Source organism: Drosophila mauritiana, chromosome X (assembly GCF_004382145.1).
Source record: "Drosophila mauritiana strain mau12 chromosome X, ASM438214v1, whole genome shotgun sequence".
In the NCBI taxonomy this organism is placed as follows: Eukaryota; Metazoa; Arthropoda; class Insecta; order Diptera; family Drosophilidae; genus Drosophila; species Drosophila mauritiana.
The window spans coordinates 9,148,096-9,161,529 of NC_046672.1; the positions used below are offsets into that span (position 1 = coordinate 9,148,096).

Consider the following 13,434-nt stretch of genomic DNA (forward strand, 5'->3'; position numbering starts at 1 on the left):
TATTATAGTGGGAAGTTCCCTGACCTGCGAGATCCTAGTACTTACTTGTGCAGTTCTGCTCCTCATCACTGTTATCCAGACAGTCATCATCACCGTCGCAGAGCCACGACTTGGGAATACACCTCTGATTGTTGCAGGTAAAGTCCCAAGAGTTCGGGCAGGGTTGCACTGGTGGCTCGGCACTGGGATCGGGAATGCAGCTCACCTGGTCGTCGGCCAATCGTTCGCCATAGGGACACGAGCAGCGCGACTGTAGGCGACCGAACGAGGGCGACGAAGTGGTCACCCCATCAGTACCATTTGATGCTCCGATGGGAACAGCGAAACAGATCTTCTGGCAGCCACCATTGTTCCTGTGACAAGGTTGCGTGTCCGCAATCCTCTGGACCTCATGACTGTACACCTTAACGCCGTACAGTCTATTGGTTTGCGGTTCTCTGACCATCATCTCCTCCTGCTCACCCGTAAGCTTGTGCAAACGGATAATGGCATCCAGGCGCCAGTCCGTGATATACATCCAATCGTTGTGAATGACAATGGAGAAGGGATGTCGCACCAGTCGAGAGTTCACCGTCTTAATGTCCGTGCCATCCAGGTTGGCGTGCTGAACGTGATCCAATAGAGCATCGCACCAGTAGACACGATCCTCCTTGAAGTCGATGGAGAGTCCATTTGGCCAGCCAAGGGTTACATTTTTGAACACCAGCAGACCACTACCATCTGTGTTTGCTCTGGTGATATTCGCAGGACGGTCCCATTCGGAGAAGAAGATGAAACCACGATTGGGATGGACCACAATGGCCCTGGGACGTTTCAGGTTTTTCAGTAGGGTTCTTCTGTGCGTCACATTTCGGGTGGATAGGACGTTCAAGGTGCCCTTGCGCGAATCGATGTAGTACAGATTCTTGGAGGCCCAATCGACGGCCAGTCCCTCAACGCCTTCATTCTGGGAGGCCAAGACGATCTCCCGGCCAGTTCCGTTCCGGTGCACCCTGTAGATCACATCCTGCAGCACATCCGAGTAGTAGATGAATTCATCGCGAGCATCAAAATCCAGACCGACGAAACGAGCCCGCCTCGAAACCACCGGCATGATGGCATCACTAAATCCTTCAATGACCGGTTCCAATACCTTGCCCTTAATGAATCTTTGCTGCGAGTACATGAGGAATTCGCTGACCGGCTTGCACAGCTTCAGATCCGTTTCCAGCTGGTAGCCCGTGGAGCAGGCACATCGGAATCCCAGGCCAGTGGGTGCTCCCTTCACGGCGGTCACAATGCACATGTGATTGCAGCCACCGTTGTTGTTGCCGCAGGGATTCGATACCCTGGGCTGGCTGAGCGCATGGACAGCAATGATGCCCTTCGGCTCCCTGATGTCCTTGGCCTTGTACGTAACCTGAATGGAGGTGGGACCCTCGAACTTGTCCACCGACATGATGCCCTGCTTGGTGGCATCCGTCCAGTAGATTCGATTCTCAAACAGAGCCAATCGCGAGGGACTCGGAACCTGTTGACCCCTGAGCACCATCACCCGATGAGCACCCTCATAGTCCACGGATTCGATGTAGTCCAGCAGGGAGTCGCACCAGAAGACACGCTTGCTGATAATGTCCACCGTCACACCGCTGGCCTTGTAGGCTGCCTCCGAGACAATCGACCTGGCATGTGTGCCATCCATATGGGCACGGAGCACCTGACCGCCATCCGCCACGAACATCAGACCAGCCGTGGGATCCAGCGCCAGATCGGCGGGTGAGGTGAGATTAGAGCCCAGAACAACAGCATGCCATTGTCCACTCAGCTCAAAGACATCGATCTTCTGACCCACTAAATCCGCCACATATATCTTATCGCCCACCCAGTCGACGGCCAGGGCGACGGGCGCCCAGGTGCCGGGAAGGGTCTGATCGAAGGGCGAGACAGCCTTGTTCTGCGCATCCAGGGGCAGCGATTGCACCTTCCTCGTCTTGATGTCCGACCAGTACAGTGTGTTCCGGGCATAATGGAAGGTCACACCCGCCGCGGCTGTTGCATTGGCCAAAACCTTGGGCTCACTGCCATGCGGCAGCATTCGCATGATGGCCCGATCGTGGGCGAATATCAGTTGCAAGTTATTCGCATCCGGAGCAATGCACTTGGAGTCGTTGATGAGCGTGTAGCCCTGGGCGCACTGGCACGTGTACGATCCGAGTGTGTTGGTGCACAGCTGGTCGCAGTGACCCCACTCCGCGCACTCGTCCAGGTCAACACAGGTCCGATTGTCCGGAGCCAGCGACTGGCCCGGCTTACAGTAGCACACTCCACCTGTCAGCGAAGGTCCGCACTTGAACTCACAGCTCAGGGCGGGGCACGAGGCAATAGCTGGAGATGGGCGAGAAAACGGATATCGTGGGTCAGGTAATACATTTATGTACATGTGGGGTTAACTTGTTTAATTTTGTAAGGGTTAATTAACATAACATAAAAATAGACATAGCCATAAAAGAAAAATTGTTTTCAGAAGCTAATTACCCATACTAACGAGCCCTATAACTTTTTAAAAGCTTTTGGGAATTTAATTTTTTGGCAAAATGTTCAATTTTTTAATCTCATCAAAATTTGCTAAAAATGGCGAAAAAATAAAAATCCCATGTTCGAACACAGTTTGATTGGAAATTTAATTACGAGCTCAACGAGGTGCGACATTCTATATTCAGACAATTATCTATAAAGTTGTGCCAAAAAAACCTATTATATGATGACCGAAATTCGGAAACACGGTTTTTGCCAAAAAATTGATATTTAAAAACGGAATTTTCGTCATAACTTCGCTGAAAATTGTCATATAGATGTAAGAATAACTTTTTTGAGCAGCTAATTACCAGTGCTAACGATCCCTATCACTTTTTGAAGAATTAAGGAAAATTAATTTTTCGGTAAATTTTCGCATTTTTTGTAAGGGGTAACATCATCAAAATTGGCAAAAAATGGCGAAAAAATAGAATTTGCATTTTTGAACACAGTTTGATTGGAAATTTAATTACGAACTCAACGAGGTATAACATTCCATATTCAGGCTATTATTTTTAAAGTTGTGGCAAAAAAACCGATTATTTGATGTACGAAATTTGGAAACACGGCTTTTGCCAAAAACTTGATATTTACAAACGGAATTTTCGTCATAACTTCGCTGAAAATAGTCATATAGATGTAAGAATAACTTTTTTGAGCAGCTAATGACCAATGCTAATGATTCCTATCACTTTTTGAAGAATTTAGGAAAATCAATTTTTGGGTAAATTTTCGCATTTTTTGTAAGGGGTAACATCATCAAAATTGGCAAAAATTTGCAAAAAAATAAAATTGCCAAATTCGGACCCAAATCGATTTGGAATTCGATTGCGAGTTCAACGAGGTATGCCATTACATGTTTGGACCATTTTTTCACATAGCTTGCCCAAAAAACGGTGGTAAGCTGTAATGTTTTAGGAGGGTTGTATGAAGACCACTTGGATACTCACAGCAGTTGGTCTCCTCATCGCTTCCATCCTCGCAGTCCCGCTTGCCGTCGCAGAGTTGCGACTTCAGGATGCACTTGGGCGTGCCGCTGGCGCCGCCACGCGGACAGAGGTGCTTGTTGTCCGGACAGGCGATGGCCGTGCAGTTGGCCTCGTCGCTCTTGTCGGCGCAGTCGTGGTAGCCATCGCAGTGGAAGTTGTACGGGATGCACAGTGCGTTCGTGCAACGGAACTGGGCGTGGTGGCAGGGCGGAAAGTCTAAAGTAAACATAGGAAGTAAATAAGTATAAGCACTAAGCAACCGAAACTTGTTTTTCTTTAGATATGAAATGTAGTAAATAAATAAAGGAACGTGAATTTCTATCATAACGACTACTTACTGCATCCCTGCTCGTCGGAGTTGTCGCCACAATCGTCGCGGTGATTGCACTTCAGGGCGGCGTCGATGCACTTGAGTCCATTGGCACAGCGGAACTGGTCCAGGCGACAGGCCACGCCGCTGCAGCCGACCTCGTCCCGCCCGGTGCGGCAGTCCAAGTAGCCATCGCAGCGCTTCTCCTTGGGCACACAGGGTCCGGTGAGGCGGGCGCCCTCCGCGGGGGCTCCAGTGGGCGTGTTGCAGAACAAGTCCGTGTGCTGGCACTTGCGGTACGCTAGATAAGATCAAGAAAATTACAAAATTAATTAACTTATCATATATGGAATTATTATATATTTTATATTCAAAGAATTGTTGGAATATTTCCTTAAGATTGAATGCCAGACTTCATATTACCTATTACTACCTATTACTTTACTTTAATTACATAAATATTCGCAGACCCGCTGTTACGAATTTCAGCCAAGTAACCCCCAAAGTTAATAATCTGTACATGACTGCACTCAATTATGGCTCATTTTGTGCCCCTCTATTGTGATTAATTGCATTTGCATTGAGTGTACGGCTCGGGACCGATCCATAGATGTTTTGGAGCGGCCACTGAATGGCTCAGTGGGGGGGTTTCCCTCGATGCCCGACCCCATTGTCCAAGACAGATGCCGCTTCTCGGCTCATCAACCATCCACAATTTTAATGGGTAGACGACGGAGGTGGTCCTTAAAAATGGCAGGCCAAAACTATTTGTGCTGCCAAAGACATTAAATTTTGATGCCAGACATTGCGGGTGGAGTGCTGGCTTTCGGGGTTTTGGGGTCTCGGGTCGGGCACGCATGGCGTATACATAATGCATGGTCGCTGTACCAGTGCCGGGCGTGATTGTCTGTCCGCTCGACTCGTCCGTCCGTCCGTCCGTCCGTTCGTTTATCTGTCCGTCCGTTTGTCCGCCCGTCCATCTGCCCCGGATTGTGCACTTGAGTTGTGTGTGTCGGCAGGCAAAAGTGCTATAAATTATCGAGTAGTTGGTTGCAGAGCCCTCCTCCCGAAAGCCATACAAAAAAGGGACGCTTACAGCAGGGAGAAGGGTACCAAGAATACCCAGTACTTGAATCGATTTGCAGTCTTAAGTGTACAAACAATGCATAAATGAAATTATTAGGTAGCTTAAATCACATGTTCGTTAAAATAATTATTCATAATTAAACTGCATGTTCCAATATATATAATTCCTCGACTCTATTTCTTCATTTTGGCTTAATAGCTGCGTAACCAATTCCCTAAATATGAATATACAGGGTATAGTTAGGAAACGGAGGGTGTGTGTCTGTCAAGGGTTCCGTTAACAAGAAAGAGGTAGCAGGCAAAGTCGTGCATTTGAATGACTAAATTAGAGCAACTGCTGGCGAATCGGAGCTTTAAGATGATATATGTGCCTTTGACGGGGACATATGTCCACCGACATTAGGGTGAACTTGTGGCATGCAAAAAATATAAAACACCAGACAGATACACACAGATGTAGAAAGTTAGCATACTTTTAGAAATCTAATACTAATAATATTAAATAAATATTACAGATAAAACAGCTAAACAGCTAGGATATAAATAAAGTCGTACCTAAGTAATCACAAACCCATGCCAAGTACAATAAAGTTTATAGTTTATACTTTCCCCGCCGGGACATTTCCACTGTACTTGTATCTGGGCTTTGCCTTCATCCTGGCCAGCGTTGCGGACTCCCCGTTGATCTATGCCTGCTCCCCAGCTCTGGACATCATAAACTTGGCAACGAGTATTTTATGCATGTCTCCCGCTTCTTAAGCCGCATTCCCTGGCCAGGATTCGCTTCATGCCCATGCCCATGCCAATGGCTATCCATCCTCTCACTCAGCTCATTCCCAATCCCCTCGATTAACTCCCGGAACATTTGCGTGGAACTGGGGGCCACCGGAGGACCCCCAACAGGACCCCGACGGGAGCATCCGAGTGTGGCAGGGCAAACTTAATTAGTGCAAGTTAAACAAGCCAAGTTGTATAAATATTCCCCGACAGCGCAAAACTTTCTCCAAGCAAAACAATGGAATGCGTATCCTGCGCTGCGTCTGTGTAAGTGTCCCTGTCTGTGTGTGTCCTGAATGTGCAAGTGTGCGTGTGTCTGTGTGTGTGAGTGCAGGTACGAGCAGCGCAGGAAAAAATTATATACATATATATTAAACAAACATTTAACAGGTGTGTGTGTGTGTGTGAAGAACTAAGTTGACTTTAAATATTTTAAACACAATTATGGATTTTTGCCGTCAATTAAATTAAGCATTTTCAATTGATCAAAATTAAACTAAATGAAAACGCAATATATTTTAGGCATTGAATTACTTTGAAATGCAAAATATCAAGTATACGCCACGTTGGACCCTCTATAATTTATAGTTTGTGACTGCCTCGTGTATTTAACTCAAATAATTCTCCACTTTCATTTGTTGTTGTGTAACTATCTATCTTGCTGGCTCCCTGCTTTTTCTATTGACAAAGTGGAGCAGCGGAAGGTAAACTTTGTGCACCTCCGACTCCGGTGATCATAAAAATGTGTCACGCACTCGGGGCAGCCCCATACACCCTTCCCCCCCACCCCCTTCGTGCTCCACCATGCATCCGCCCTTCTGTTGGCCATTTCTTTGCGACTTTGTGGCATTTATGTGTTTCAGTTAATACAATTTGTGGGCGTGGCCTGGCCTGGCCAAATGATTTACGCCACGCAATTTGTTACAAATTCGTTAGCTGCACTTTTGCATTGCATTAAAGCCAAATCATAATGACAAACGAGGGGCGTGGCAAGTTGTGCAACTTCGCAATGCAATCAAAATGGAAGCCAGAAATGTTTTTTTTTTTATGAAAACTATTTGTAGAGTTCAACCGTATTTTATCGTGCATTTTTCTTAATTTTTTACCCACTTAATTTTCCTTTTTTTTTATTTAGAACTTTCTTCCGTTTTGGCTGCAAAACTTTTGGCCCTAAGGTTTAACCAAAAAGCTGGCTTTTTTTTCTGCATTTACAAACAACAAATACACCCACTGCTGCCTCTCTCTCTCTCTCTCTTATTTATTTCTTTTTTGTAAGCCAAACACTTTCTAATTGGGTTCTCTGGTTCTTTCGCTCGCTGTTTTCTCAGCATTAACTTTTATTGCAAGCCAAGACTTTTATGCGTGTACTAAGGCCAAGAGGGTTTTTCCGCGTGGCGGCGGGTTGGCGGGGTGTTTCTGAAGGGCTGTGTAATTACGCGCGACAAGTGCCACGCCTCCAGCCCGAACTACCACCCCTCAGTCGCGTCACGTTTAGCTGCAGTCAAATAAACGTCAGCTGCAATCGTCGCCACTCAGAGAAAGTTGGAGAAAAGGGGGAAGAGCGCGGAAGAAGGTCTGTGGAGGGGGTGAAAGGGGAGTAAGGGGTGCGGAAATGGGGATGGGGGTGGAGGCAGGCGATGACAGTTTATGAGACAGTTAACAGTGCTGAAAACTTGGCTTTTCCACCGCCAAAATTGGACAACCATAGAGGTCAGCTTGAGGGCACCGAAACAGGGTCAAAAAACTATTAAAAATTATAAAAGAATTCTTGTAATTTACTGTGTTACTTTAATGTCATGTCAACTCTATTTAATAAATCAGTGTTTACTTAGTAGCGTCTAGTAAATAAATTAATCAGTTTCGCAACGAAACAGAAATTTGGCAGATAACTTCAGGCTTTAGACATTTTTACTGATTTGCGAGTATAATAAATAATGGTTATTTAACTATTATTTCTGTATTGTATATAATTGTTAAAGCAAGTAGATTTCGCAACTTGATTCAGCTTTTTATTTGTTTCATTGACAGACGCCATCACTGGATGAAGCACTCAACTGAAATGGAGGTGACTATAACCCCTAAGTTCTGCGGACAGGTACTAAAAGGGGTGTTGTTTTTCCTGGTGCTGGGAAAACTCGACGGCTTCTGGTAATGACAATTTAAGCTCTTCGCTCTTCCAAGTTTTACGCACTTTTTAACGCAGCCGTATCTGCCTCATTAGATGCTGCCTGCAATTAAAAGCGAAATGCGTAATGTCCGCCTGGAAATTTTGCCGTAACCTCACACCACCCACACCACCCCCTCGCTTTAGCCGTAAACGAGTGCGAGTGCTTCAGCCTCTATTTATGCTTCAGTTTCAGCTTGTTGACTTGCGACCGCAACGCCGGCGAAACGGAAGCGAAAATAATCGGGCGGAAGTGGGCGAAAGTTGGCGAAAGTGGGAGAGAAAGTGGGCGCGGTGGCTGGGCTGTTAGACAAGGTAACTTTGCAGCAGATGTCAGCTGTTTGTTCTCACAGGTATTAGTTGCGTTCGAGGTGTTCTTAAATTATAATTACACCCAGAAAGAATAAACTAGATTATATATATTTTGTACAAGGTAACTAGAAATGAATGCTAATTATCTAGCTAATGTTTTATGATTTCCGTTTTAATATCGTCTTTAAACGTGTTTTCACAATGCAGTAAACAAGTGCTCTCAAAATTCAGCTGTTGACTTAATCTAAAGCCGAAAATTCTAATTCGCAGGCAAACAATCTGTTTTGAGGTGACAACCACATCCCCTGATTTTAATTGCACACATCTGGGGATGTATATATATATCCATATATATATATATATATGAAATGTTCATTGCTATGACTACACTGACTCCCCAGATACTCCTGTGTGTGGACTATCTACATGGCTAAGACCCCATCTTGCCACATCCACATCCTCATCCATCTCCCTGCTCGCACAACACCTGAAGTAATTAAATAGTTGAAATAAGCCCGCTCTAATATTTATATGCCATAAATTAAGCAAACAAAGGCGAACGAAGGCAAACAAACACAGATACGCACACACCCACATGCTTGCTAGTTTAAGGCGGAGGGGGCGTGGCCCATGGGCGTTGGGAAAAGGGAAAGCGGAAAGGGAAAAGGGCGTGATGGAAAAGAGGGGGCAGGGGGCTACTGTCACCCTGACTGAAGAAGACGACGCGTTGACACGTACGCAAAATAAATTTGTTAAGAACGCAATAAGAGTGAACATTTTGTCGCCATTTAAGCGCGATAAATTATTGTGCAACAAAGTGCGACAAGGACAGCAGCATGGGCGGGAAAAGAGACAGCGACAGCCGGCGGAAAAGAGAGGCAATGCACTCGTATTACGGCAACGTCTTATTAAATTAAAATGAAATTTAAACTTGATCTTGTGCCGGCACAACTTTCTGCGCCAGAAAGGAGCGACTGCCAACCGAGCTTTTCTACTTTTCGGCATCAGAGTTGTGAAGAGTATCTATAAAATAGCTAAAAATAGTAACTATATATTATATTTTTTACAATCGATATAGGAAAAATAATAGAATTCATTTCAATAGTATACATTCACACAGTAAAGTATTAAACAAATATATTATATAAATTGTGTCTGGTAAAATAGTTGAATAGCCAACTGGAGCAGAGCCATTTTGAGCGGACAAATTGGCCTTCTAGCTCGGCTTAGGTGTGCGAGCGAGGCGGCATGCGGCGGTGCGAAAGAGATGGCGCACGCAGGACAAAGTTGTGAGGGCGTTTGTCTAGCCGTTTTCCACATTTTCCCCCGCGCTCTTCACGAAACGGGAGTCGTCAAAGCTGCCAGCTGAAGTTGCACAAAAGGATGCCGGAAAAGCGAGAGGCGGGAAAAGCGGAAAAGAGGAAAAGCGGGACACTTGGAAATTGGTCGCCTCAAAGATATTTAAATATTTGTTTGCCTGCCGCTGCGACTCCAGTGTGTGTGTGTTGGTGTGTGCGCGAATGTCGGTGTGTGCGGGTGCATAAATCTTAAATAACAAGCAATAAATGCTCTACAAGTCTTGGGCACTTTTCGGCGATTTGCATGGACATGCTGCCATCCCGCTCTCCCCACTATGCCCCCCATCTGTCTCCGTCTCTTTCTCGCAGGACATGACTCCCTTTCTTTGGATTCTCACTCGGCAAACTTTTAATCAAAATGTGCGGCTCACAGTCTGCTGGCTGAATGCACTTGAACTTTATGCCAAAAGGAAAGTCCGGGGAAAATCTAGAATCCAGGGTGGCGGGAAAGAGAGGGCCCGATAAGTCGACGAAAGAGAGGGGTGATGTAGACGGCTATCCGCCATACAAAGTCCAACCGAGCAAAAGCTGTTGAAAATGCATTAAATTCTTTGCTCAACGAGCAGACAACAGACTTTCAAGTTTAGGTGCTGAAAAAGTGGGCTAGTGATGGGTCCGTGGATTACTAAAGTTCCGACGATATAGATATAATCCCAAAATGCCAAGAGCCAGGATTTATTGGTGGCAATATGGTATTAGGTTAGATGTATGCCCCGAAATATTTATGAAAAAATATGTAAACCCTATGTTATTATTTAACTATGTTCCTTATTTCTTGAGAATAAATTATCGAAATGACTTCGTGGCGTGGCATTCCACTTAATTTGAAACACACACTTGGTCCCAGTGGAGTTTTGAGTTTTGCTCCGAGGATTGCTTACTTTTCATCGCTTTTGCCCTCTACGAAACTAACTTTCACCGAACTTCATTTGCGATTCCATCCATGAACCTCTCAACAGAAACAACTTTGGCCGGCCATCATCAATTCCACTAGCTAAAGGGTTAACCTTTCACCTTTCACCCCTAACCCCTGGCCCACAAATAAGATTTATGGCCGCACATCAATTTGATCCATTTCTGTTCGCCTCGACTTTTCCTCGCTAATTTGCGGCCTTTACCTTGGGGATTTCATAGATATTTCTCTCTTACCATTTATACATATATATAAGCTGGTATGTATGTATATACAGGCTTATGTCTGTAAATATTTTGCACGCTTGTGTAATTTAGTTGGGAAAACAAGAACTGCGGTCTTCGGTTACATCTCAGTGTTCCAAAATTTGCATAAATAAAATTGGCATAATAAAATGTAAACATTTTGCTAAGCAAATTGTTATAGCACACCCCATTCTCGAAAGGATTCATCCTTAGGATGAGGATGCGAGCGCCTAGCCAATATTTGTGGAGTCAACAAATTTACATTGCAAGTGAGAAAAGGCACGGAATCCTTCGAATTGAATGGGCTTTTCCGCTCCCGGGTCTTCTTTAGATAGTATATATATTGAATTTATCTAGGGTTACTCACTGCACTGCGCCTCATCCGATTTATCCTCGCAATCCTCGATCATATCGCAGCGATAATGCGGAGGGATGCAGTAGGTCTTGTTGAACGTGTACTGCCCGCAATTCAGCTGCGGCGTTTCGCATTCCGGTGGAGCTGTGAAATGGATTTAAAAAAACAAATAAATAATGGTATTTTAAATGAAACTAAGCCCGCTTCATAGATAAACTGGATTTTAAAAGGCTCACACCAAGCAGTTGCTGTTCAAAATATAGTATTTGGCAAAGGCTTATCTTGGGTTAATTACAAAAAATAAAATTAATATATAGCTTGAGTGCATTTTCATTAAGTGCCTTCTGCATCAATCAGATCTTCAGTGGGCACGCGTTCAAATTAATTAATTCCGGAAATTCCGGCGCATAAGAGCTGGATTGAAATTCAATTCATCACGAAACCATTCAACGAATCGCCACCGCAGAGCACTTGAATACTTCCTTGGTTTCGCTGGGCGGCCCCACTTAATTACTGTCTATAATGTCATATTTTTTAAATTTGATTTTCCCGAATGGAATCCACATGGTCAGCAAGTTATTGGTACGGTACTTACGGCACGACTGCATCTCATCCTCGCCATCGTCGCAGTCCTTTTGGTAATTGCAGACCCAGTGGTGCGAGATGCACTTGCCGTTGTTGCACCGAAACGAGTCCGTTGGACACTCCGCGTTGATGCCACTGCTGCTGCCACCTGTGCTGGCCAGGCTGCCACCTGGAAAATGGAAGGAAAATGTCCCGGCAAAAGCGGAAAATCAGTGAGGGCTCTTCTTGTCGCACTAATTGGCATGTGACTGCCGCTTTGTCAGTCGACTTATCCGCAAGTCGTTGCGAAACTTTGCTAATAACCAATGCGGTGCCAATAAACAAACTGCCAAACGGGCCAATTAGCACTTGAAAGTAATAGTGAAAAAAAAAAAAATGATAATCCAAAACAAACTATTAAGTATGTATTTATAGCACATCAAATTATTATTATTACTTGGGAAAAATATGCCTTTAAAACGTCTAGCAATGCGAATGCTTGCCACATTTAAGTTGTTCTTTTTTTGTATACCCATACTTATTTGAATTACAAATGCTTTCCTACTAATTAACAAGCTGAGAATGCACTTTTTTCGAGTGTTCCAAAAAAGAGGGAGCTGGGCAAAGGAAAGGCAAAGGGAATTCTGGCTGCCGACAACAAAAGACTGTCATAAAATGGCAGCTGCAAGGATGCGCCTCAACTTTTGTGGCTGCCAAAGCCGCCGCGGCTAATGGCCTTGTCACACACACACACACACTGGCACACAAACACTAACACACTTACAAGCACTAGCAACGGGCACACACATGGGGGAAAAGTGCAGGAAAAACTGCAATAGCAGAGGCCAAGGAAAACGGAGCAGGGAAGTCAGAACGCGACCGGAAATGCTTAGCTGGGATTTCTTCTCGACGGGGAAAATGGAGCAGGGAGCGGGAAGCAGAGAGCAGGGAGCTGGGAAACCGTTGGAAAATGGGTGGGGAAAATGGCGCATGGGGTCGACTGTTCAGTTTTTGGGGCCAGGGCGCTGACAATGTCATTTGTTTCCGGCTACGTGCACTCTGCACGTGCCCGACTTTTTGCGGCCAACTGAGAGAAAGTGGAGAAAGGCGGCGTGAAGTTGCCCCACTGTTGTCCCCATTTTTTCTCCGGGTGCACCTGCTACAACTGCAACTGCAACTTCCAATTCCGCATCGGCCATGGTAGTTGAAACCGAACTTCAATTAAGCCCGATGCGAAGTGAAGTTAACCGAATTGGCGCAAACTGAAGCCAAGAATTGAAACTGAATGGAGTGCGCAGAATGGGAAATGCACAAGGAAGCTGTCAAATAACAATAGAAATCGAATAAAGAAAAAGGCTTTCAGGATAATGGGGTGAATCGAAAATAATTTCCAACTTTCGTTGCAGCTTAAGCACAGACTTTTAAATTAATAATACGAGAAAACCAAATTCGATTTAACTTGCAGCCTTCAAAATGCGAGTAATTGTACGAGTAATGCATTTTCCGGGTTTCAATTCAACTTTCTTGTGAAACATTTCCAATTAATGTGCCACAAATACGTTAGCCACTCAAACCACCGAAGTTGGGCGCCACTTCCGGCACTTTCACCACCTACACCACCACCACCGCCGCAGCCGTCCAAAAGCCCACCTTTGAAATAACCCCGAAAAGTTCATGTCTAATTATGCATCTAATTAGTGAGTGCATTCTCCGTTTGGCAATTCATGCCGAAATTATTTTTGCCGCTTCCGTGCCATAATAAGAGCCAAACCGCAGACGACAACCGGAGTTGAGGCCCCCCCTTTGCC

The 13,434-nt window shown here is 45.1% G+C and overlaps 1 protein-coding gene across 4 annotated transcripts in view; it reads right to left on the bottom strand.

Annotated features, from left to right (window-relative positions):
• LOC117146862 (low-density lipoprotein receptor-related protein 2) overlaps nucleotides 1-13,434 on the bottom strand; it is a 139,789-nt gene that overhangs the window by 12,948 nt on the left and 113,407 nt on the right. For all 4 annotated transcript variants that reach the window (XM_033313444.1, XM_033313442.1, XM_033313443.1 and 1 more), the window contains exons 3-7: nucleotides 11,658-11,816; nucleotides 11,075-11,206; nucleotides 3,881-4,153; nucleotides 3,504-3,758; nucleotides 46-2,364 (exon numbers count right to left, since the gene is read on the bottom strand). In XM_033313444.1, coding sequence (XP_033169335.1) covers nucleotides 46-2,364; nucleotides 3,504-3,758; nucleotides 3,881-4,153; nucleotides 11,075-11,206; nucleotides 11,658-11,816 — 3,138 coding nt within the window. The remainder of the gene's footprint in view (nucleotides 1-45; nucleotides 2,365-3,503; nucleotides 3,759-3,880; nucleotides 4,154-11,074; nucleotides 11,207-11,657; nucleotides 11,817-13,434) is intronic.